The sequence below is a fragment of the Teleopsis dalmanni genome, chromosome X (assembly GCF_002237135.1).
Source record: "Teleopsis dalmanni isolate 2A chromosome X, ASM223713v2, whole genome shotgun sequence".
NCBI lineage: Eukaryota > Metazoa > Arthropoda > Insecta > Diptera > Diopsidae > Teleopsis > Teleopsis dalmanni.
The window spans coordinates 87,243,567-87,269,405 of record NC_051848.1 but is presented as its reverse complement, the minus strand read 5'-3'; the positions used below and the strand labels follow the sequence as shown (position 1 = coordinate 87,269,405).

The following is a 25,839-nucleotide window of genomic DNA, read 5'->3' as shown; positions in this document are numbered from 1 at the left end:
AAATATACGATCAATAAGATCGTACAAAAATAAAAATTCTATACATATTTTACAGAAGAACCGAAAAATATTAAAGTTAAAAAAAAAATATAAATATTTAACCCACAACGGAAGAAAATATAACTATGTTGCAACTAGGTAACTTAAATTAGTTCCATTTTTAGAAGGATCAGGTCTGATGCTTTTACTTGTAATTTAATGTCCCAAATACACTATTTCTGTTTGTAGTGTTGTAGTTGTGCGTTTTTGGTCTGTTGAATACATACATGAGGTTTTTGTTATGATGTTGTAGGCTACATCCAAAAACAATTATGTCATCGACATAATTTAATCCAGATAATCATCGCTTTTGTATTTAATCTTGATAATGCTATTGTTAACGTCTTTTGAAAACAATTCGATTAAGTTTTCAGGCCGAAGGGTAACCGCTTAAATTGGTAATGACCTGTATTAGTTGAAAAGGTAGTCAAAACTCTCGATTCTTTTTGTAGTTCAATTTAATGAAAGCAGTTGGTCATATCAAGTGTAGAGAGATACTTTGCTCTTCCTCGTACATCAAATACGTCTTCTAATCTTGTTGGGGGAACTAGTCATTATTTATTTTCTCATTTATTTTCCCCAATAATTGATTATTTGACGTTTTGTAGATTTTTTTATTGTTTGCATTAAAAGCAATCCCTGCTGTTGCATTTCGTGCTGCACTATTAATATTAATGTGTTCTTTTGCATTATTTGTTTTTGGCCCTTGATATATGTTTCACAATAATAAAAGGGAAGATCTTCTCTAAATACTTCGTTTACTTTACAATGGATTTTCTTTTATTGCAATTTAATTTTTAGATTTACTTGGTTGATTTATTTTCCTCTTTTTTCTATAAATTTGATGTGCTATGATGTTCAATGATCTTAGTACAACAATATATAATGTTCCTTACCACTGGTGGGGGGAAACAATATACGATTGATGAGACATTGATTGTAAGTCAATAACTGATTTATTTAAAATTATTTCATCTTTTATACAAAGTAAAATGCAACAATAATTGCAAGATGTGCAATAATTACTTGAATTAAATTATTATTTAATTCGCACAAATTGCTTACTAAGCAGTAGGTGCGAGTGATTAACTTATCACCTAATTCTTAATTTTTTATTGCATCGTCGACATAAGTGTTTGGGCTTTTTAGGGTTTCTATAGAGTTAACTTTATCTGCTTCTTTTCAAATTTAACTTTATATATAAGCTTTTTACTATTAGTTTATTCACAATTATTTTAATTTAATTTAATTTTATAAATTTAATGTGCTATTAAATTGTTTGGGCGTTATATATTATTTATATATTTGTAACCATTTCATCGTTGACGATCTTTGTAAATATTTTTCTGAACTTTTGTAATGGTTCTAAGAAATTCTTTAGAGTTTTCCCCATCAACTGTGCCAATTAAGTTTTTGAATGTAAATTTTTATAACAAATATAAAGACTTTAAACTGATATTTTAAAAGACTTCTTTACTCTTCTATGATAAATTTTGCACTAACTTCACAATAATTTACAATAATCAAAGTATAAATGAACCAAAATATAAAAGGAAAGCATGTCTCATTATTGTGTACTTAGACAATATATAAAATTAATAATTAAGAAAAATATGCTACATTTTGATTGAACTAAGTTAATTTATAAAAAAAATATACAATATAAATATTGTATAAACGTAGTAATATAAAATATGAAATTGAGTAAATATACTATTAAAGTCGAGATTCAAGTAGTAAATAAAATAAAATGTATAAGTTTATTATAACAATAATTATAAAAAAATATATAGAAATATTTTCGTATCAAGTTGACGAATGATAGAATGATATATATATATATATATATAAATTAATTATTAAATTAAAAACATGGTTTAAATGCCGCCTGCCTGATAAACGTGAATATACATATATACTGACAAATTTTATTAATTAAGAAATTGTGCTATTAAATAAAAAATTTAATTAAATAAAAAATTATATATAAAATCGTTAATGTAACTACTAGATGTAATTTTATAAAATGAATTTAATTTAAAATATATTCGATTTAGTAATAAAATTATTTAATTTATATATATAATATAGGAATAATATATATATATATATATATATAAATTAATTATTGAACTAAAAGCATGGTTTAAATGCCGTTTGCCTAATAAGACATTGTGCTATTAAATAAGAAATTATTTATAAAATAGTAATTTTATAAAATTAATTTAATTTAAAATATATTCGATTTAGTAATAAAATTATTTAATTTATATATATAGGATATATATATGTATATATATATAAGAATATTAGAAGATTCAATAAAACATGGAAATTAAATATAAGTCGTTTGTTTATTCTTTTGTATTATAACTAAATATTTCAGTTATCATCATATAATAGAAAAAAAAATAATCTCAATAATTTAATGCATTTTTGCCACTATTGGAACGGTTTTTACATAACCGTAAGGCTGCGGTTACATTGCATGCGAATTTTTTCTTGCGTGTTCGTACGTATGTCTTTTTGTGCGAACACGTCGCATGTTGTTGTTATATTGCCTGCAAATTGACAGTTGCGCGTTTTTTGTTTTGAAAACAAAATGGATAGTGCAGATGAAATATAAGTTAACAATTATCTTAGTACAATTGTTGTCTAATCAATTTTTCTGTCTTCTATGAAGACTTTACCCACAAAATTAAACAAAACACGTTAGCTTACTATGAAGCGCTTTTCTAAAACTGAAAACGCATTTATTGATTTTTTCGTACGACACATAGTTCAGCATAAGAATGCAAAAAGATATATGATCTTATGCTGACGTAGTGTCTGGAAATTGGTTAATATTATATGATAAATAAAATAAATAAATATGATAATATTTATTAAAAAATATATTATCCGCTGACACCAGTAAATCTGCAGTGCTTCAATATTTCCGTTGTTAACTTATATTCAACGGAAAATCAAGTATTTATTATTTTCAAATAACTGAAGATGAATATAAATTCATGATTTTTGTTCTTCAAGGTATAAAAATGGAGAGTTTGTCTATTCCTCAAACAAAGAAATTAGCAAATCGCAATTCATTACCCGTTTTCAAATTTTTTTCAATTTATTAAATTAAAAATACGTGAAAAGAACGCATACCTTTCAATTTCACTTTTTCCATTTTTGATTTCGAACGAATGAATTTCAATCAAAATATTTTGTTTAATCAAATTTTTGCATGAGAGACAAGACGTCGTGCGAATAGCTCACATACCATTTACATATGATCACGCATATTTAATATGTTCGTACGAACACGCAAGACAAAATTTGCATGCAATGTAATCGCAGAGTAATATAGCTTTAGGTAATTTTAATAAAAATTCAAATAAAATGCAAAAAATGAAAAATTTTTTCATAAATCCTTATTTTTAAAAAGATGAAGAATTTTTTTGTTTTGAAATAAATGTAACATTTAGAACTAAATGTAAATCATGTTTTTAAAAGGAAAATATGTATAATAAATAATTTTAATTAAAAATTAAAAAATATTTTACATAGAAAAAAATTTTATGGTTTTTGTAAAATGATTGATATTGAAATATATATTTATTTAGATCTAAAAAAAAAAATAATAAAACAAAAACTTTATTAATTTTTAAATGAGTTTAATTTATTAAATAAATAAACTATTTATTTTCATGCTATGTGGTTAAGTTGGTTACCTATTCAAGCGACCATAACTTTATTATGTAAAATTATTTGTTGTTGACTTAAACTACAAAAATGTATGGAAATAATCAAAATTTCAGAATCCATTCACTCCAGCTCGATGTGACCACCTTCTGTCTTGACTCTGAATTGCATGCATCACAAATGTAATTTTCGGTATTTTGACCAATTCCTGAACAAGGACTTTTATCAGCGCAACCACACTGGAATGATTTTTTAGTCCTCACATTGCTCTCAAAAATAGATGGAATAGTCCATCGGACTTGCAGCTGGCGAATTCGAAAGACAATCGTCCATTTTGTATACGAAATGAAGTTAGAAATATGATTTTTTAACTATTCTTGGTTCACACGAACTTTATGACATGGTGACAAGTTTTCTTGGAACGTCAATGGTCCACAATCGAAATATTTGCGTGTATACTTCTCTAAAGTAACTTCCAAAACATATTCCCAATAATAAGTCGCATTGATTTTGACACCAGGCTCAATGAAACCGATTAGAGAGCGGCGTTTATAGCTGCCCATACCATTACTTGAGATGTAAAAGGAAAATTATTTCGAGTGGTTACTCGTATCGGCAGTGCATTCAGTTAAGTAAACAAGATTATTTTGATGGTTTATAAACTGCATCAGATTCTTCGCTGGGATATTTTTCGTTGTTTGGCTACTTGATCATCATTACGATGTTCTTAACTCTTTAACACAAATAACTTTGAATAAGAGTAATCCGATATCCAAGGTGCACAACAAAGTAAATAGAAAAGTTTTGATTGCAATCGAAGCGTTTGGAATATATAAGCACAAATATAGATAATAGATAAAGTATAGATGGATAAAGTATAAATAGATGAATATAGAAATAGATAAAGGATATAGTCCAATTGAAATTTGCATATAACTATTGGTATTATATTTAATTTTATTCCGGAATAGAACATGAAAATCTAAAAACTTGATGACAGGGAATAGAAAGGACACATTAAAGACTTCTTTTCGTAATAAATAGTAGTGAACAGTAGAGAAATGACGTTGAGTAAAAATAATTCATTTAGTAGACATTGTAGAAACAAGGTTGTAAGAATTAAGAGAAGGTATACAACAAATGATATGAGCGTTTTACATAGCGACACTTGTTTGCAATTTTTAAGAATTGTTTATTAATAATATAAATAAATATATTAATATAAATATATTAATATAAATAAGGATGCATATTATAGATTCTTAGATATATTTAGAATATATTTCTATTAACATATATTAAATTGTATCATTACACGTAAAATCATAAATCTTAATTTATTATTGTTTAATGTGATAAAAAAAGAACGATCATAGTTGATCGTATATTTACCTTTAAGTAGGTAAAGTTATTAAAATAAGTGAACTATTCCATTTATTATGGAGGTCACAATTTATATTTTGAGCCTTGGCAACACTGAATTGTGGTCAGGTGTCATCTGACATTTCCTACCTTAACCTACCTTAGACTTTTTGTCAAAAGAGCGTTATTTGAGTTATTTACAGAGATTTGTAAATTAAGTGTACGCGAAAAATGGAATTATAACGTATGTAAAATTGTTACAGATGACGAATCATGGATATATATATACGCGTAGGAGCCGGAACGTAAACAGCGGTCGAACAGTCGATTGTATGGGTGTTTCAAGATGAACCAAATCAAAATTATTCGCGTTCGAAACATTTTAAAACAAATGGTTGCTTGTTTTTTGGAAAAACTAGTCATGTGACAACTGTACGAGTATCATTACAGAAACGTGAAACGGTGACTTTTGAATGGATTACAATCATTTGTCTGCGTAAAGTCTTCAGTGAAATACGGAAAACAAACAAGCGCCGTTGGATCATTCTTCATCTCTATCAAGGCAATGCGAGTGCTCACACACTTCGTCTAAAAACCGACTACTCGTAATTGAATATTGAAAAAATTGAATTGATGGCTCATCCGCCGTACTGATTTCGGTCCTGATTTGGCACAAAATGACTTTTTCTTGTTCCCGACCGTCGAGAACAAGAATAAATTGCGTGGACAATGGTCATGATTTGTATCGGCAGAAGAATTTCTTTTTGAAGGTGGCTGAAGCAGATTGGAAAGAATGCTTTGACAAATGGTTCAAACGCATGTAAAAGTATATTAATCGTAAAGGAGAATACTTTGAGAAAAAATAAAGCAATTTTTAGCGACAGGTTTGTATTTTTTCGTTATTAAACTCAAAATAGAAATAGTGACCGTTGTAAAAAGCATGTAAGTACTGTGTATATCGAATGGAAATTTGCTCGGTAACACAAAAACAATATCATCATTGTGTAATTGCTGAAAAGTACGTTACTGGCAGTGCAACCATTACACGGACAAACAAAAAATTCTAGACAGTCCTGTATAGGCACAACTTTTAATTAAAATAATGAATCATTTAGTTGGAATCTCAACAGTTTTATAATTGCAATTGTAATTATACAAGCGTAATTATAATAATTATAATTCTAGAGTTTTTTGTAGCCTCGATGGCAACCTGAATACTTTAAAAACAAATATAATGTCACAAATTAAACAGTGAAGAAAATATAAAATTATTAATCAATAAAAAGAAAATGAACTAGTCATTTATAATCACCAACTTCATAGAATACTTATGTAGTGCTATAATTCCATATGCATCTTTGCGTTTGCTTTACTAATAGTAAGAAAGTTTTTTAAAAACTTTTTGTATTAATTGAGCTATTTTCTTCCCCTTTTTTAAATTTTTTTCATTTTATCATTAAAAGACGAAAAGCCAAAGTCATTATGAACAACTTTGCTTTGCATTTAAATTATAGATATAAACCCCATTATATATAGATAAAAATAATGGGGAGAAACTTGATATAAAAATGTGTTACTGTACAAAAAACTAGTCAGTGTTCTACTTAACAGCGAAAATGTTCTTAATAGAGTCCATAGAGGATGTGCCTATTTTAAGCACAACATTGCGGATTATGAAGTTTTGGTCCTTTCTGATAGTACATAACTGGAGACGTTACGTTTGTCTAACACCCTACATTCTTATGAATATTACGCAGTTTTTGGACCTATACTATACTACCGAACCAATAGTAAATGTTATCAGGAATGCCTATATAACAGTTCTTTGTTTTAATACTATCTTAAGGGCTTTGCTACTCTGCCTACATCGGTATAGATACGAACAGTTTATGGCGAAATTGAAGAATTACTACGTCCAACTCATGGTAAGTAATGCTAAAAGTAATAAAAAAATTTAACATATAAAAATAAATATATGCATCAGTTATCTCTCTAAAATATATAAATTATTCCAATAAATTTTGAAAAAAAACTGTTTCTCTGTTATCAATTTTTCAGTGTATGAACGATACGTTTGTGAATTCAGAAATCAAAAACACAATTCAAGCAGCAAAAGTTTTCACCAGGATTAATTTACTAATGGGTATATTAGCTTGCATTGGTTTCGTCACCTACCCGATATTTTCAACTTCAAAGGGTATGTATAACATAGTACACTACTTCAAAGTTAAAAAGCTCTTACTTCAAAATAATATTAATATCAAATATAATAAATATGTAAATGTGCAGAGTGTTCCAGAGTATCTCCCATTTATTCTTATAAATGTTCCATTATTTATTCTTTATATGTTTAATATATACCTTAATAAAATCCTCTAAAAGCAACGTATTCATTAGTTCTCATACGGACTAGTAAAGTTGTGAAGTTTTTCTAAAAAAAGTAGGCAGTTCGCTTCAAACAACGATTATGACGATAAGTTTTGTACAAGAAATTATTTGTATAATATTCACGAATTATATATATGTTATATAAAGAACAAAAAATTAATCGAAAGTTATATTATGCTCGAGTAATCTTAAGATTACTAGTAAGATAATAAATTAGTATTACCTGTTTTTAATACATAAGTGATTCATTGGTTTAAAGTTTTCATCACGACAGAATTTTTTGACTCCCTATAACTCTAGAAATATGTGTTACAAATAGAGTAGCTCTTTCTGTACACTTTTGATTCATTTTCTAGATAAGATGCCGTTAGCTAAGGAACCTACGGAGAGCATATGAGTGTCAATCTGTATACATGAAATACGGGTGCATATAATCAAGAGTATAGATTTATTTGAAATGAACCTTGTCTTATTAGTGCTATTGGATAAGTTTGTAATAAATTAAAGATATTGATTTTCTTCCTGCTCTTAATATTATTTTCGCTTAAGAATTATTTTTGGTATATTAACTGAAATTTTATTTAACTATAATTTATTGTATAAATGTAAAACGTAGGGTACAGCCTTAATAAATTTTTTAAATATACTTTTAGAAATAATGCTGTCGGGAACAATTCAATATTTTTTTTAAATTAACAGTTAGTATAAGTATTGAAATATAAACAGTTTCAATTTGTTTCTATTTCTTAAGTACTCAATTAATTATCTTAATAGAGTAAAAAATTTTTTAAAAATTTTATCATTTATAGAAGCTGAAATATACCTTTTTCGAAATTAAGCTTAAAAGCAAATTCTCAGAATTCCATGGGTACTTATTTCTTACATAAAAGGTACAAACTTTTTTCTGAGATACTCTAAATTTTATTTTAAGAAAGGAGCTAATAATGTTTATTTAAATCGGAGGTGATGAATTATATATCCTTTCTTCGAGTACTAAAGAATGTTTACTATAGGTCTCAACGTAGTTGTATGAAACTTCTGACACTGATGTGATATATAAAAAAAACAATTACTATCTCGTAAATTTTTACAGTAATATTCAAAAAGAAAAAACAATAAGTATGTAATATAATAAATATTATAATAATAAAAAATATCAAAACAATTGCTTTATATATTTTTTTTTTTGTTTTTTCTAGTGTTACCATTTGGCGTCTTTGTACCAGGCATAAATAAGTACAGAAGTCCTTATTATGAAATTATTTTTATACTGCAAGTTATTATGGTTCCCATGGGTTGTTGCATGAACATACCATATACAAATCTAATAATATCATTCATAATGTTTGGTATTCTCATGTGCAAAACTTTACAATATAAAATAAGAAACTTGAACTTCATCAACAGTTCAAAAGCAAAAGATGATTTAGTGTGGTGTATTAAATACCAGGTTAAAATTATCAGGTGAGATAATATTATTTAAAGCATAACAAATAATATGGATCATTGAATATGAAAACAAATGCCATTCATAATAATTTTTTCTTATGAAAATTAAAAATAAAGGGTCACATGCCTAGGAAAATTGATAGAAGATAGAAAAGATGTTTAATGCTCAGCAACTTCTATCTAGTATCTGATCTCAAAAGGTTGTACCTGCAAACAAACTCATATTCGAAACAAACGAATAGTTTAAAGCTTAATATGAATTGTTCGATTATTTGAAGTCAATATAAATTGTGGCCGAAATGGATATATTGTGCATATCTATATACATTTTAACCCTACACCTTCAGTTTGTTATAAATGTCAGAGTTTGTAGGGTCATTCAAAAGGTGTGACCAGTACACCCTAAGAATTGAGTGAAAACAAGGTTCGCAAACAAGGCTTGCAAATAATGTTCTCTGTTTTTTCGATATTCGATATATATATTCGATTATTTGAAGTCAATACAAATTGTGGCCAAAATGGATATATTCTGCATATCCTTGACATTTTAACCCTACACCTTCAGTTTTTTATAAATGTCAGAGTTTGTACGGTCACTCAAAAGGTGTGATCAGTACACCCTAAGAATTGGGCGAAAACAAGGTTCGCAAACAAGGCTTGCAAACAAGGGTCTCTGAGTTTTGGAGGTATATTTCTTAAAATCAACGGATCTGTATAGTTTTTACAATACTTGTTTTTTATCCATTTTCTAAGGATTTTTTACGAATCCGCTAATGACTATACATTTAGTCATATAATTACTATCATCTTTATGTATTTGGGTCTATCTTAATATTGTAGTACTAAAGTTTATTATTAAGAAAGATGTTTCATCTATTGCATATTGAAGTAATTGCTACAAACTGTAGGACAGTTAGGTCTGCATGCACTTCTTTTTAAAATATTCGCGGGTATACGCCATTAATATCCAAATTAAACAAGTAAATTTTGAATTTTTTCTTGATTGTTAATCATTACATCTTAATGAGTTATATATATGTTATGAATGCATTTTCTTTTTAATTAAAAATTTTATTTTTATATATTTTCACTCGAAAAAAGTGCACTCTTGTAATTTTGTTTTCTTTCTTTAATTAAAAAAAAATATATATTTTATAAAGGTTTGTAGATACAGTCAACGGCTTAACAACCTATATTTGGTTAACTGAGTTCCTCACCTATGGAGCAATGCTTTGCGTTATGTTATTTTTGCTGCTAATTGTAAGATTTTTTTTAATTTTATATTCCTAATGGTATTTTTAATATTCTGATATATTATTTTCAATTCAGGTTCAAACAGTGGGTCAAATGATAATTGTCAGTGCTTACATCATAACATTTGCAGCTCAGATAATACCTATGTATTTCTTTGCCAATGAGCTATACGTGGAGGTTTGTAGAATTTGATTACCGTATTGTGAGTTCTACATTAGAGGCGTTCACGATCTCGGTAAACGAGTAACATAGCAAAACTCCAAAGTGCCGAGAAAAAAATACTATTCGAAATGAAATATAAATTTTACGTTAAACGAAAGCTCGTTGCATGAAATCGTGAACACCCTTTTTGAATATGTTGTAAATCACGGATTTATTTATGTATAAAGTATTACATTATTTGATATTATTTTATAGAGTATTGCTGTAGCTACAGCTGCTTATGAAAGCAATTGGTATGATTCTGATATGGATACTAAGAAGTTTCTGAAGTTATTTATGCTGCGTGCCCAGAAGCCCTGTGCGGTATGACAAGTACTTCAATATATTTTTTTAAAAATATGATTAATAATAAAATGATTTGCTTTGGAAAAGATTTTAGTTGGAAACGTAGCACACATGAATTTGGAACTCTTACAAACATTGCTGAATACAACCTATTCCTACTTTACATTGCTTAAACGATTCTATGGCTAAAACCAAAATAATTATTACTATTAAGTAGATACCGTTTAGTTATAAGTAGAAATGTATAAATAGAAAAGATTCACAATAACAAATACATATAGCTGATAAAAAGTATATTGTTGTGTGAGGAATAAATAATAACCTAAATGCTTTATTAGATATCAATCACATGCAAATATATATATATCTATATTGTTTAAACTAATTAGCGTGTGCAATAAAAATATGCATTCAAAAACATTATTAATATAAAAACAATAAATTCGAAAAATTTAATTACAATCGAAAATATTTATACTAATTAGCAAAGATTGTTCATAAGTTGAAATTTACATGACCATTACATCACCTGTCATAAGCTGGGGGAAGTATGGAAGATCAATCAATCACAGAAGATTAATGAGTCCCTAAAATGAGTCTCTTCTGTATGTATTTTCTTGAAAATTGAATTCAATGTGTTAATAGTATATTACCTAAAAGTGTGACCAAGCAAAATAATGCTTTTAACCTCATATTAGAAATGATAATTTAAGCAACAAAGCAGAACTGCACATACTGATGATACCCGGTTCTCATCCCGGGTCTTTAGAAAAATAAGCAAAGCTAATGGGTCTTTTGGAGAGAGAACAAAGTACTGTCTTTCAACAAAAAATCTTTTTAACGTTTAAGAGCTGTTGACATTGCTGATAAATATATGTTCAAAATTGTGGAAGACTAGTAATCAACGTGACATCAGCCAAGAGCTTCAACAACAACAAGTTTTGTTTATTAAAAGCATGCAAAATGAAATTCTCGTGCAAACATGAAGTCACCACTGTAAATTGGACATTCCGATATAGTATACACAGTATAACTTGGACATACAATATCTTTTTCTGTTACTTGCTACGAGTATTCCGTGTTTACGCATAGCCTTTCTACCTAAAAAAAATAAATATTTGGATATTTGTATATATAACTTTTAACCAGAAACACATAATTTTTTGCCTAGTTGAAACACTTGAAGTTTAGTGTGATATCCACATAAATATATACACGTTCCCGATTTAGTGGCTTTTGTTTGCAAAAGTCTTCAAATTGCAAGAAAACTAAACAGAATTTTGTGTCATACTTGAACTCGAAATATTTGTAACAATTATGTATCAAAATGAAGTATAATAAATAAATATGAGTATATCTTCTAAAATAGAGGATAATATCAATAGAGGATAAGAATAGTATCTTATTCGAAGCAAACTCATCAAACTTATTAAACAGTGAAGTTTTAATTTTTGCATGAAATACAAATTCGAATACTTTGCTCAGGTTGTAAAATAAATGCAACAATATTTCTAACATTTGCTTTTAAATATCACTTTTTGATTACTATTATCGAGTGAATACTATAAATAGTAAAAACTAAAGTATATTAATTGTATTTGCATTTGCTTTCTTTGATATTTACTGACTTGCATGTATGAGTTTGCAGAACTCATCGACATTCAATCGCATTGATTGCTGCTTAAAATAATATTGAATATAGAATTATAATATATAATAATATTTTATCATAATTTTTTTACTTTGTTGATTAAATGATTAAAGCAAAACCTTTAATATCTATTTGAGCCGACAATTTTTTTAAATCTAAACGAACACTCTTTCTAAACACTCTTTCTGAGCTAACGATGAACATCCGGTTCATCGTTAGGGAAGTTTTCTCAGTATGAGGAACACAGATGAGTTTTATGAGAGATATATAATTACAAGAAAAGCATTTCATTAAAATTAGCGTATTAAAAATATTATTTTATATTATTATAGCTTATAGAATATAAACCGAGATTATTGACGAAGTACATAGATGATATCTTCGCGATAATACGTAGATACAAAGTAAATCAAACACTTAAAATTTTTAATTCTTTTCACACAAATTTAAAATTCATCATAGAAGAAGAAAAGAATGACATGGAAAAGAAAAGAATGGCTTCCTTATTTAGAGGTTGAATTAATTAGACATGATAACCGGATTCACTTCCAATGGTACAGAAAACCTTTAGCGTCAGGAGGATTAATTAACTACAATTCCAATCATCCAAAACACATTATTTTAAATATGGCATCTAATTTATTAGAAGAGTTCTGGTCCTTAGTGACAATATTTCCCATAGCAAACAAACTTCCCAGATAGAATATTAACACGATTCCTTATAGGAACTTAAAAAATGTCCACCCAACTAATAATAATGACCAGAAAAAACATAAATCAATTAATTTTGTTCCAAAATTATCAAATCAAATAATGAATTCCAATACCTATGACAAGAAATGGTGTAAAATCATCTAGAAGAAAACAAACACAATGGCTACACTATATAGTAATACCAAAACAACAATAAACAATCAAGAAAAATGTAATGTTGTGTACCAGCTGAATTATAAAGGTGACGGGTCCAACGTATCTAATAATATATAAATAGGTACGACTAAGAACAAACTTAAGACAAATATGGTTGGATATAAATATTGATTGAAAAATAAAAGTAGTGCTGAAGCCAGTACAGCATTTTTTTTTTTTTTTTATACACATACATTGTATATTGACTACTGGAAATGCTTTCAATACTTAAAATTCTGAATAGTATAAGACTAAATTATAAAACGGATACGGACAACTGTAGTCAGGCTTATAGGAATATTAGAAGCAAATGTTGATTTTGCTATTGTCTTTATTTCTATTGAATTTATTGTATGATTTTTCTTTGCAAGTCTCCGCTATAAAATTGAACATTGTATATTTTGTTCAGTTTCCCTGAAAATGACTATCGAAGATTATCAAAATATTGGACAAATATTTTAATAAAATATAAACTGCTTTTAAATATAAATATTAAATTATATTCTTTTTATTTCTATTTCAATTGACCAATTAGCCCGCTAATAAATTATTTTATTATAGCTACCTTAAGAGAAATTTTAGTAATAAATTGGAGTGGGTGGTTGTCTTTGATAATGATTAGACAAGGTAGTCTTTTTGATGGCATTTGACATATTAAATGCTGGTGTTATCGTTATTGTGTTCAATCCCGTACTTCCTTTTTGTGCTCCCCTTTCGGGTTATGGGGTTAGAATACGCCTAAGGTAAGGCATACCTGTCATAAGTGGCGACTGAACTTCATTTAGCGCCACTCTGTACTCTATGTATCACTGGTAGTGAGTGTGTATCATCTACGCCACCTAGGACCAGGGAGGGGCTTTTAGATTCTTTGGCTGTAAATGACTCCATTCATTTACGGAGTCAGCAATCGCCAAAATTACAATATCATCTGCAAATGATATTGCAATTTTACTTTCATTCGATGTGGAGTTGCACTTTCCAACCGAATGCCGTGATCCAAAAATAATCAGAGATATTAGATAGGCCTTGCTCCTTACTAAGAATAAAAGTACATTCAAACGTATAGCTTTAATTGGTACTAGTGGAATTTCTTGAAATTTCTTGAATTCATATAGGGGGTTTAACGGCGCATTATGCGAATACGTTTATTAAGAATTACAATAAAAAACTCTGACCTCTGTCTCCTCATGGCACTCCTTAAACGCAAGGATTTGAATGTCTCATGAACTAAAACAAACTTGTGTTTTGGCTGCGCGAAGGATTTGAGACTTGTTATATACACTCTTCCGGCTAAGCAGAGTGTTAATTTGTATTTGATGTTTATTTATATTCTCATCATGGTTATAAATGACCAAGAAGTTCTAAATACGTTTTACCCATTCAATGTACACACTGGCTTTCAATGGAAATGCTGTTAAGTGTATGAGTGTTAAGATTAAAGTGTAAATCTTCTTGAAGTAGAAAATTTATTAGAAAAGCTATAGTTGAACTTTACCTCGATCACTCTCATTGTCCCATACAGTTTGCACAAACAGACTAATATCTAAGGCATAGTCATATTAACAGAGCTGACATACAATATGATGATTACCAGCGTAGCTGTGGGTCCGAACAGTGTGAAGTATGTATTGCTTTGCTACTGCTCTGCTCGTACCTATACTGAATAAGTACTATAGTACTGTAGGATCTTTCTTTCTCATTAATCTATATGGCAGCTCCAAGCTGAGCATTAAAGATATTACCCAGCTTACCCAAACGATACTGCAATTGTTGGCTCGGACTATTTATGTCTTAATCCTAAAACTACTAGTGGTCTAAGCAAGCACCAAAATTTTTTTTTGTGTTTTTTTTTGTGTATTCCTACAACTATTTACATTATAAACAACGAGTAGCTTGTATCTGATCAATAACAAAAGTACATAAATAAGCAATATTCTAAACAAATTACACTAGATTCTAATTCGATGCCATGTCAGCGACATTTCGTCGTTTTAGTCGTCTTGGTTGTCCATACGAGGTTAAGATGTTAACAGCTTCTGTGTTTACATGTTGCTACAACCTCAGTTTGTGACTTGTTACTTTCTTTTTTATTTCTTCAGCAACTGTGGATAATTTTACATATACCATGGCGCTTTTAAAATGTTCCGTAGAACCTTGTTCTGAAAACATTGGCTCCCCATATAGGGAATGACCATACAGGTTTTAAAATTTGATTGTACAGCAGAATCTTGTTTTTGCATAGATAGTGTGGATTTGCAATCAGCCACTCCATTTTTCGCAACTTCATATCAAACTTGACTTGTTTCTTTTGTATGTGCTCCTTCCATCGAAATTTTGTGTGTCCAACGTTATGCCAAGATATTTTGCAGTATAAGCATATAGTGTCTGAGTACCTTGTATCGAAATAGGAAAGTATTGTATTTATTTATTTGAAAAATCCACAAGAACCGATTCAACAGAATTCAGTTTGATACGCCATCTTTTTTTTGTCCAATTGTTTACCGAATTTGTAGATATTTGTAATTTGGCTATTGATTCTTCAACGGAGTCAGCAATCGCCAAAATTGCAATATCATCTGCAAATGTTATAATTTTACTTTCGGGTCTTATTGGCTAGTCCATAGTGTAAAGCAGGTATAGTAGTGAACCGAGTACGCCCCCCTGACGTGCACCAGCTTTTATTGCAGATAGATTTGACAGTTTTCGTAAAACCTCGTGGTAATGTAAGATTTCAAAATCACAGAATATGACCAAAAAAAAAATGGAAATTGAAGGTACCCTTATAAAAACCTACAGCACATTAAAACTGTCTGAAGTTAAGTCGCAGTGGTTAAGTGGCTTGAAACGGAAATAATCAAATAAGCTGTCGGAGGATTCCAAACAGATTTGCTTAGTGGTTTTTTTTGTGCAGTGCAGGTCTGTGTGTTTGATGCTATTTTTCCATACTTTCATTTAAATTCATAATGCTCGTTACCATATATTCCAGACATTGGTTTTTGTGTTCGAATCAGCGCTATGTTTTAATTATATAGCCGCATATGAATGGATTTAAAAAAAACTGAACAGGTCAACAGGTTTTCAGATTCTGTGCAATACATAAATTACATTTAACAATCAAAATTCTTATTAAATTCTCTATATAGTTTATTTGCACATATCACCCGCGACTAAAAACCTTAGTATCGTTTCGCCATCTATAGTGAATATAACCTTTTGTCAATATTTTATTTTTGCTGACCATTTGTACTGTGGGTTATACTTGCATCGTGGTTTTTTTAAAAGCAACTAAAATGTTATTCAAACCTGTCAGTTCATTCCTTGTTATGACACAAGCCAATTGCAGTAGATGAAGCTGTAGAAAAAAAGGGCATCTTTCAGAAATTCAATTGTTTGGAACTCCTACTTCACAAAAAATGGTTTGTAAATGCGTTTCAAAAACGTGGGTTTATTTGAAATTGGTCATATAAGCATTCAGGATTGACTGTGTGAAGGAACATCAGAAACTGTATCAATATCAGAAATAGCCATCAGAATAAACGCGAGGATTTTAGAAGACCCTCGATTTATAGAGAGAGGTGTGTAGTAAAATTTAGAATTTTTATTCTTATTTTATTTGAAATTGGTCATATATGCATTCAGGATTGACTGTGTGAAGGACCATCAGAAACTGTATCAATATCAGAAATAGCCATCAGAATAAACGCTAGAATTTTAGAAGATCCTCGATTTACAGAGAGAGATGTGTAATAAAATTTACAATTTTAATCAACCACAAAAAAAAAAATTTTATATGAAGTTTTGAAGTTCCAGAAGCTTAATGCACATTAGCTGAATATGAAATAATGCTATTTTCTTCACAACATCTACAACGTATTAGAGAAGAGTTGTAAAGTTGAGATGTGGATCTACTTTGAGAATTTTAAATCAAAGTAAGAAGCTAAGGAGTTTTTTCCTTACGCTCTCAAGCGAGTAAAAACTGAGTTTATAGCAATTGATTTAGGTAATGATAGATATAATTGGCACCAATTTAATGGAAAAATGGATTGAAAAGGACTTATCAAGTCAATGCATCTGCTTAAGCATTTTAAAAACCATCACACGATTAAATGAATTGAAGTACAAATTGTTGCAATAATCAGTTAATTTGCCATATTTTTTTTTCATTTCTGGTTCCTCTCACAAAGGTTGGAGGCATATTTTGAAAAATCGTCGGAATTGAAGAAAATCAAACTAAAAAAATATTTTTTTTTACTATTAGAAGTTCGTTTTTCTATTCTCGTTTGCAAACTTATTGAGCAACCTATAACAATTGCTTTAAAATCATTTCAAGTCCTTGATGACAAGTCATTAATCAACTAATCAAAATTTTATACATATATATTTTAAGAATAGATTTGCACCATTACCAGCGGTATAGTTAAATTTATTTGATTTAGAATATATCACGTATATAATACACATCAACAATTTTTAAACTTTATAAATTCCATCCACTATTTAAATTTAGTTCTAAAGTAAAACTAGTGTTCTAATAGTGAAATTAATTGTTTAACTAATACCTTGAATTTAATATCATAAATTCTTCCACAATTTTAAAATAAATATATTATTAGTAGAAACTATAAAATTTCTCCAATAGAATCATTTCTCTCGAGATCTCCAAGTGATGTTAATAATACTGTAAAAGTCTTTGTACTGTAATACAATAAATGCTGAGACAATGTCATTTTAAGGTTCATTTGGGAAAGTCCATTTCGGTGTCCTCGCTTTGGCTTTTAAAAGAAATCAATTTCAAAGCAATGGTTTCAGCGTTTTTTTTCTGGTTACTTATCTATAACAATTTGATGGTTTATATAAATCTTTACGAATGAATTCTATACAATACATTTGAGAATAATTGTACTATCATGGTTTCCTGATTTCCTGAGTACTGCTTGGTGTTGATGTTGGTGTTTTTAAATAACTACTTAGATTGCAACACTCTTCCCACTCTAATAAGCTCATATACACTGGCTTCGATACATCATGTACATTTTTTTTATCTTTGCAAATCGCCTTCGAACTTTTACTTACTTTTCTGATTTTAGTGTTTTTGAAACTTAAGAAATGTTTTCTTTCAAGCCAGTCAGAAAGATAGTCTGTTTTGTAGTTCATGTTTCCGTTATCTGCACAAACTGCAGAGAGCTTGCAATCGCTAATGGATATTCTTGTATATATATGCGAATCCTCAATCTCAACAGTGCTTAGTGGCTTTAAACGATCATTTTCAGTATTATTTGGTTTTTCGTCTATGCTCAAAATCTTCCTCAATTCGCTTATATCTGATTCTGCACCCTTTTTAAACACAAGATTCTTGTTGCGGTAGTTACAAAGACTGTTGGTTTTGCGAAGTGGTTTTGTATCGCATTCAGGAAGATTAGATAAATAACCATCGCTTTTGGTAAGTCTGAAAATTTCATCTGCAGACCGAATTCTTTTAACATCGAATGGAAACGTGATTATTTGCGATTCTTTCAGTTCATTAGTGTTAAGCTCTGACAATTTTAAGAGATCATTTTCAGTTTTATACTGATTTTTATCCACAACAATCGTTTCCTCTAGTTCGTTTTTCGTTGTATTTACGAAAATACCTTCTGGTTCCATGCAATTTTTAGAATCAGTATTGCTCGATCCTTTAACAGAATCATTATCTTTATTATCCAAAAAATCACTACCCACTTTCTCTGTAATATTAATGGTCTTTCTGGAAAGTTTGGGCTTATAGTTTGCAAAGTAACATTTCTCAGTGAACGCTTTTTCTTCACTGGCTAGCTCTAGTGAGTTTGCCTGCCCTCTATCAAAAAATTCACAGTATGGGCAGGGATCCGTGCACATAACAGATTGCTGAAAATTGTAAATTAGATACACTAGTTTTTAATAAAATATTTATACGTACGGAAGGCATCTCTGGACATTTTTTTGTTGACTCCGTTTTTACTGATTTCACCTTTCCTGAGTCATTTGCACGATATGTTTTTTCGTAATGCATTAAAACTGATGCAACCGATATCGTCTTTGTCGAATTATAGAATGATAATAAATTAGGGAATATGTTATTTTTTCATAAAATTAAATGTGTTTAAAAGAAATGCTTACGTCTGTCTGCATAGCTTGATCTTTCATATCTGAGAATTTCGATTTTACGCCTTCTAATCTAGAATTCATAACACCATTCTCTTGTTTGCGACAATCACCGTCAGAGGTCATCTGAGATTTTGAAAAGGCCGATTGGTCTGAACTTTTGCAATTTTCATCCATTTTTGTACACATCTACAAATTTAATGCATTTTAAAAATAATTTGAAACGAATTTGACCGAATGTAAATAGTAATCACTTTAGTAATCGCTTGAATATATTATAAAAGTGTACATCCTTTACATTCTACATATCCGGGGTAGTGTAGGTATTAATCAGTGATAGGCAGTTGTCCACACATTTATTGCAAACTATTCTCTCGAGACAATGAACTCTCTCAATACATGTTGTCGGAATGCGAACGGCTTATGACAAGAATGAACTGTAGGTATTTCTGGAGAGTCAAGCGATGGAGATAGCGCTTACATCTGAAACTCAATTAAATCTAATAATTTTAAAATCAAGATATTTGAGTTCTATAACACCCAACATCTAGAAAGTAAGGCATGTGGTAGGGCAGGAATACTTATAATAGAATATAGAATATTAGTAGAATAAAATATTGCAAGGTGAAAGAATGTGTAGAAACCACTTTCATTGCAGTTCAATGCAATCCTCCTCGTCATAATATTATATAAGGGAACAGCAGTTTTTTGAATTTTTTCACAACTAGACAACAGACTTCTAATGAAACTTATAATGATTCTGTTAACTATTTGCGACTAATACTGGACAAGAAATTGATTTGGAAAAAACTGAAAGTTTTAATTTCTATTGGGTTGTGGATCCAAAATCAATTCGTAGCCTCGATAATAAATACTTCTATTTAATACAATGATAAAACTTTGTTGAAACTATGCAACACAATTATGGGGCACTGCTTCTAATTCAGTTCTAGACAGAGTTCAATTATTGATCAAATGATTCGCAAGAACGTAAGAGTAAATATAATCAAGGAAGAAATTGAAAAATTAAGCACCAGTGCCATCCATCCTAATAACCTAGCTATAAGACTCATAGTTAGACACTATCCGAGAAGATGAAGCAAAAGGACTCAATTACAAGTAACCATTTCAACGGCTAGATCAGAACACATATGAAAGTTCTTTTTCCGCTCTAACTATTTGTTAATAATAGTTGTTAAAGTTTGTCTACAAATACAAATACAAATACAAATACAAATACAAATACAAATACAAATACAAATACAAATACAAATACAAATACAAATACAAATACAAAATACAAATACAAATACAAATACAAATACAAATACAATAAATACAATACAATACAAATACAAATACAATACAAATACAAATACAATACAAATACAAATACAAATACAAATACAAATACAAATACAAATACAAATACAAATACAAATACAAATACAAATACAAATACAAATACAAATACAAATACAAATAGAAAAATACCGAAACTTAAGTAATTGTACCGCAAAAAAAAACAAGGAAAAGCATTTGGTAGTCACAGACTACAATTATAATATAGTATCATCAACAGGACAGAGCCCTAAAATTATTCACAAAAGTTGATATGTTGTCAACCCCGCTCTAACAAACCATAATTCCACCTCAGCACGCACAGGAAGATATGCTGATCTACGGTCCGTCATCAGTTAGAAAATAAATAAATGATAATGTTTCTAGAATAGCTAAAGTTTAGTGTGGGGTAGGGATAAGCCCCCCAGTCACAATAGAGTAAAAGTGCGCAATAGCACTAACTCAAATCACAACAACAACAACAACATGTGCAAGGTACTTCCAGGACTTAAAACGTCAATAATTTGTAATCTGTATCAGTAATGTTTGTTTTAACCTGACTTGAATTTGAAATTTAGTTTGAAATTAATCAGTTCTTTCTAAGGGGTACAAGGAATAAGGGGTACAAGGAATACCGTTATTTAATATTCGTTATTTAATAAAATATGTCTACATACCATATAATCGTTTTCGCGTTCATCGCTTAATAGAGCTTCCAAAGATAAAAGTTTTTCGGAGTAGTTTACAATGACAGGTCTATTTCTGAATCGCTTGCCATTCAAAAACTCTCTTTTGTTTTGACTTCGAAGTAGTTCAACAAGAGATATTGCCTTTGTCAGATTATTAAAGAAAAATTTTTATATTAGCATTTTTAAAAATATTTAAATGAGGGAAATGAAAATGTCAGAAATAAATACTTACATCGGTCTGAACAACCTGATCAACTTTTAAAGCTTCAGGTTCAGCAGCTGTAGTACCCCCTTCAGCGATCAAAATACTGTCATCGACCATTGCCTCCGTTTTAAGTGTAATGGAGATATGAGAACACAGAGACTTCTCATCCATTTTTACAACAAACTAAAAATTTGGTATATAACAAATTTATTTTGTAAAAACAAAGTGAAACAATCTTAATACAAATTTATTTTAAAATGAAAAACTTATTTTACTTCATATTGATACTATTTAAATTTTTCAATGACATCTTAGTAAAATAATTTTTATCGAATATAGTCATTGAGTAAAAAATTTGAAAACTATTTCACAATTAGAATATATTTTGTGGTTTTGAATGACTTTTATTTAGCAAGCTCGGAAAACGTACTGAGGGTTCATCAGTAGCAGGCAATTGCCTAGGTCTATAAAACTGAAGTGAAATTAATCTTATGTTTTGCAAACTTGTGTTACTATTCCAGCCTGATATAGTGACTTCATACTCCATATTATCAAACATAGTTCATTTTTACGTTTTGAGGTTGGCTATATTTTTGTCTTGCGGATTTTCTGATTTGAGCAAAATTTCAACATATATTTGGCATCGCCAAAGTTCATACATATATCAGGAGCAAATGCGTTGTAATTATACTTTTAATCTTTATTTAATAGATATCTTGTAGTGGTAATAGCATCAAAGCGGGAACTTAGTACTAACTAACAATCTTAGTAGAACTAATCTCAGTGATGGATATTGCTGAGATTTAAGCATGTGTGCCTATGTTGACCATGTAAAGTTTTTCCGATTACTCTCGTTATTGCAAAGTATTGAAAGTAGATACCCAAGAAAGTCAACATTTAGTAAAGGTCTAAACAATTAATTTTCATTAAGTTAAACTCACGAGTCGACGAGTCAGGGCGTGTTTATTCGGACTTAAGAGATAGGGATAGATATTAATTGGAAACAATTGGAATATATCTAGAATAAGGTATCACCTCTATGCACTCTATTCATAAAGTAATTTGTATGTTGTTTAACTGAGATTGTAGTTAACACCTTTAGAACCGAGTTGTAGATTAAAGAAGTGACCAGTTGTCTACTTGATTATTTTAATAAGTTAATAAGTAATCATTAGCACATCACATATAATATAGGTGCTATTAAAAGAGAAAAACGGATATCTGGTGGTTGCGTTAAATGTCGTTTGTAGAATATACATATGTTAAGATCGAAAATCCTATAACATGATATATTTATGAATCTCAAATTGTCTGTAGACATGTTGCTTTTGGAAAATATCCATATAAAAATGAATCGCATGGTGTAATATCATTGCAGAATTAAACATAATATTGGAATATATTTGATATGATTACTTACATCCGCCTGTGTAGCTTGATCGCAAGCGATTGAGTTTTCAAATGCTGTGGTTTTTATTTTAGGAGTCTTGACATCTCCATCTTCCTTCACGGTACCACCATCAAAGGACGTCTCCATTTTAAACGCAATTTTGGTTCTAAAATAAACTAATAATACTAAAAAAAATTTAGTGCCTATCAAAAATATGTTTTGAAAAAAGTGAAACAGTTTTGAATAGTATTAGATTTAAAATAAAAAACATATTTAACTTCATAAAAATACAATTTAAGTTTCAATGACAACTTGGTACGAACTTAATTGTATTCACTTTACATTTGGTCACCATTGCAGTACTCTGTTGTGGTAAATATAGTTGGATTTTTTTAAAAACTACGATAATATATGTACGAAGGCTGCTATATATATGTTTGGCCTAATAATGAAATTGCAAATATTTATCATCAAAAATTGTTTTACTGTTTTTCAAAGTATTTTCACCCTGATTTATATACTTTTCCATGCGCTCAAACCAATTGTCGAAGCACTTTTCTGTTGCTCAAGCGGAACAGACGCAGTCGCCACATGACCAGTTTTGCCGAAGAAATCGGTGACCATTTGCTTCGAAGTGCTTCTTCCACGAACAACTTTCGTTGGATTTGGCTCGTCTTCGAAGACTCACACGGTCGATTGTTGTTTTGTTTCGGGATCATACGCATAGATCCATGATTCGTTACCTGTGGCAATCTTATAAACGTCTTTTGAAGCACTGTGAACGTATTTTTTCAATATTTCTTTGCACCAATCGACACAAGCCTTTTTTTGAGCGATTGTCAAATTGTGTGGGATCCAACGAGAACAAACCTTTTTTACGACCAGGTGTGTATGCTGGTGAATGTATGCTGGTGAGAGAAAGCCCCAAAGATATCTCTATCTTGTCACATGACGATCTTATATTATCAGTTTACGCACGGCATCAATGACGAAGCTTAATTAAAATATTTTGATACTAATTTTGTAAAACTTCCATGCATATTTAATAAACAATCCTTTCGAAAATTATATAAAATAATTACCACGTGTAATTAATTGAATTAATTTCCTGAATCAAAGTTAGCCGACAATGTGGAGGATCTAGGGCACTTCCAATAGAGTCAAATGAGAGGATCTAATAGTAAATAACTGTTGCAGTTTCTCAAAAATGTATAAGGAAAAATTTTACCTCCACAGCAGATACATTGTTACGTTCAACATCTTTGAATATGTTGTAAACGGAGTAAAGGTCTGGCACGGTGGATTATTCACTCCGCTATAACACTATCGAATCGTAACAAAGAAAAACAATCATGCCAGAGTGTATTATTTAACAAAAAAAAAACAAAATAATGGTGATCAAAGTAGATTCAAAAGAGAAATAAGAAAAATAAAAATAAAAATTAAAAAAATTTATAAAAAAAACTATCTAAGGGTAAAACTGTGTCTTCCAGTGCTACTCCGTACTGTCTCTGTCCATGCCTGTCAGTTTCGACCTACTCACCTTCACTGTCCTACCGTAGTTACCATTGAGCTGAAGTAAAAGGCCCTACTAAATTCCTCATAGCTAATTCAACTAGGGACGACTAGGGTCCTGTTTAACTCATTTTAACTTTACCTCAACCTAACACTGTCCCCTTTTTCACTTTCACCTGTCATCTATATTTCTAAACTTTAAGCCATCTGGTTGAAGAATTTTTCTTTTCTTACATTTTTTTTTATATAACATACCTACAAATATATAAAAAGGAGAGAAAATGTGAGTTACAAGTACATAAAACCAAATTTAAATAACTAATAAACTTTATTTATTAAATATAATCATTCAAATGAAATATACATGAATATGTATTTATATTAGGGTGCCATTAAGGTATATGGGCAATTTTTTATTCGTAAAATCGGTTGACGGCACCCCCCAGATCGGTTCATTTCACTAAAAAAATAATCTGTGTAAAATTTTAGTTCAATTGGATAAGTGGAAATGGTGCCCCAAGAGCCTCAAAGATTGGAAAATAACGATTTTTTCCATAAAATTCATCTTTGATTGCTTATATCTCCGACATATTAAATTTTACATAAAAACTGTCTTCCTAAAAGTTATAGACCTATTAAAAATAAACAATTCACTCATACAAAGTTTTTCTGTATTTCTAATAGTTATTGAATAAAAGCAAATACAAGCTGAAATCCCCCTATTAAATTTAGGTAAGTTCAATGAATGAATTGTTTACTAAATTTGTTATATATATGTTATATATGTGAGTTATATACATAAGTGAGTTTCTGTATTATTCATTAGAATGCGAAGTGAATTTAATAATATTTTATCGTATTGATTAATTCAAAGTGATTACATTAAAAAGTGTTACCGAGATGTCTTCTTTAAATATTCGTTTCCTTTATAAGATTCGTAAGGATAACCAACCAAGAGATGATTATAGGGAACTTCTGGAACTTGCATTAATGTTTTTAGGAAAAAAACCGAACTGTACAATAAAGTTTCGACCTCCTGGAACTATACATCATGCAAGATGGATGGTGAAAGTCATGCATGTATTAAAAATATTTTTATTTAGGAAAGAGTTCAAATTATCTACAGAAGAAGAAAATTCTCTTTTCGATATGTGTATATTTATTACTAAAGTGTATGTTGAAGTATGGTTTAATGCTTTGTCATCAGTCATAGCTCATTTTCAAGATTTAAATCTTCTTTCTATTCTCAGTCAATATCAAAAAATTGTATTTAGTATTTAAGCTCAAAGCTTGTTCATTTTGCTTTTTTGGATTTAAATATATCACCTGAGAC

The 25,839-nt window shown here is 29.5% G+C and overlaps 2 protein-coding genes across 3 annotated transcripts; one reads left to right on the top strand and one right to left on the bottom strand.

The window, feature by feature from the left end:
* The first annotated feature begins 6,704 nt into the window (after positions 1 to 6,704).
* On the top strand, positions 6,705 to 10,986 carry LOC119688651 (odorant receptor 30a). Its single transcript, XM_038103320.1, has 7 exons — positions 6,705 to 7,013; positions 7,147 to 7,285; positions 8,676 to 8,940; positions 10,086 to 10,185; positions 10,255 to 10,356; positions 10,597 to 10,704; positions 10,774 to 10,986. The coding sequence occupies exons 1-7, from the start codon at positions 6,705 to 6,707 to the stop codon at positions 10,873 to 10,875; spliced, it is 1,125 nt and encodes a 374-aa protein (XP_037959248.1). The 3' UTR covers positions 10,876 to 10,986.
* Positions 10,987 to 17,648: 6,662 nt separating this feature from the next.
* Positions 17,649 to 23,229, bottom strand: LOC119687980. Of its 2 annotated transcripts, XM_038102562.1 has the most exons (7): positions 23,022 to 23,229; positions 21,629 to 21,784; positions 21,385 to 21,537; positions 19,382 to 19,555; positions 19,182 to 19,298; positions 18,132 to 19,129; positions 17,649 to 18,077 (listed from the first exon to the last, which is right to left on the bottom strand). In XM_038102562.1, the coding sequence occupies exons 1-6, from the start codon at positions 23,136 to 23,138 to the stop codon at positions 18,152 to 18,154; spliced, it is 1,695 nt and encodes a 564-aa protein (XP_037958490.1). In that variant the 5' UTR covers positions 23,139 to 23,229; the 3' UTR covers positions 17,649 to 18,077; positions 18,132 to 18,151. The 2 variants fall into 2 exon arrangements, with proteins under 2 accessions (XP_037958490.1, XP_037958489.1); XM_038102561.1 differs by having other exon boundaries at positions 17,649 to 19,129.
* Positions 23,230 to 25,839: the final 2,610 nt, after the last annotated feature.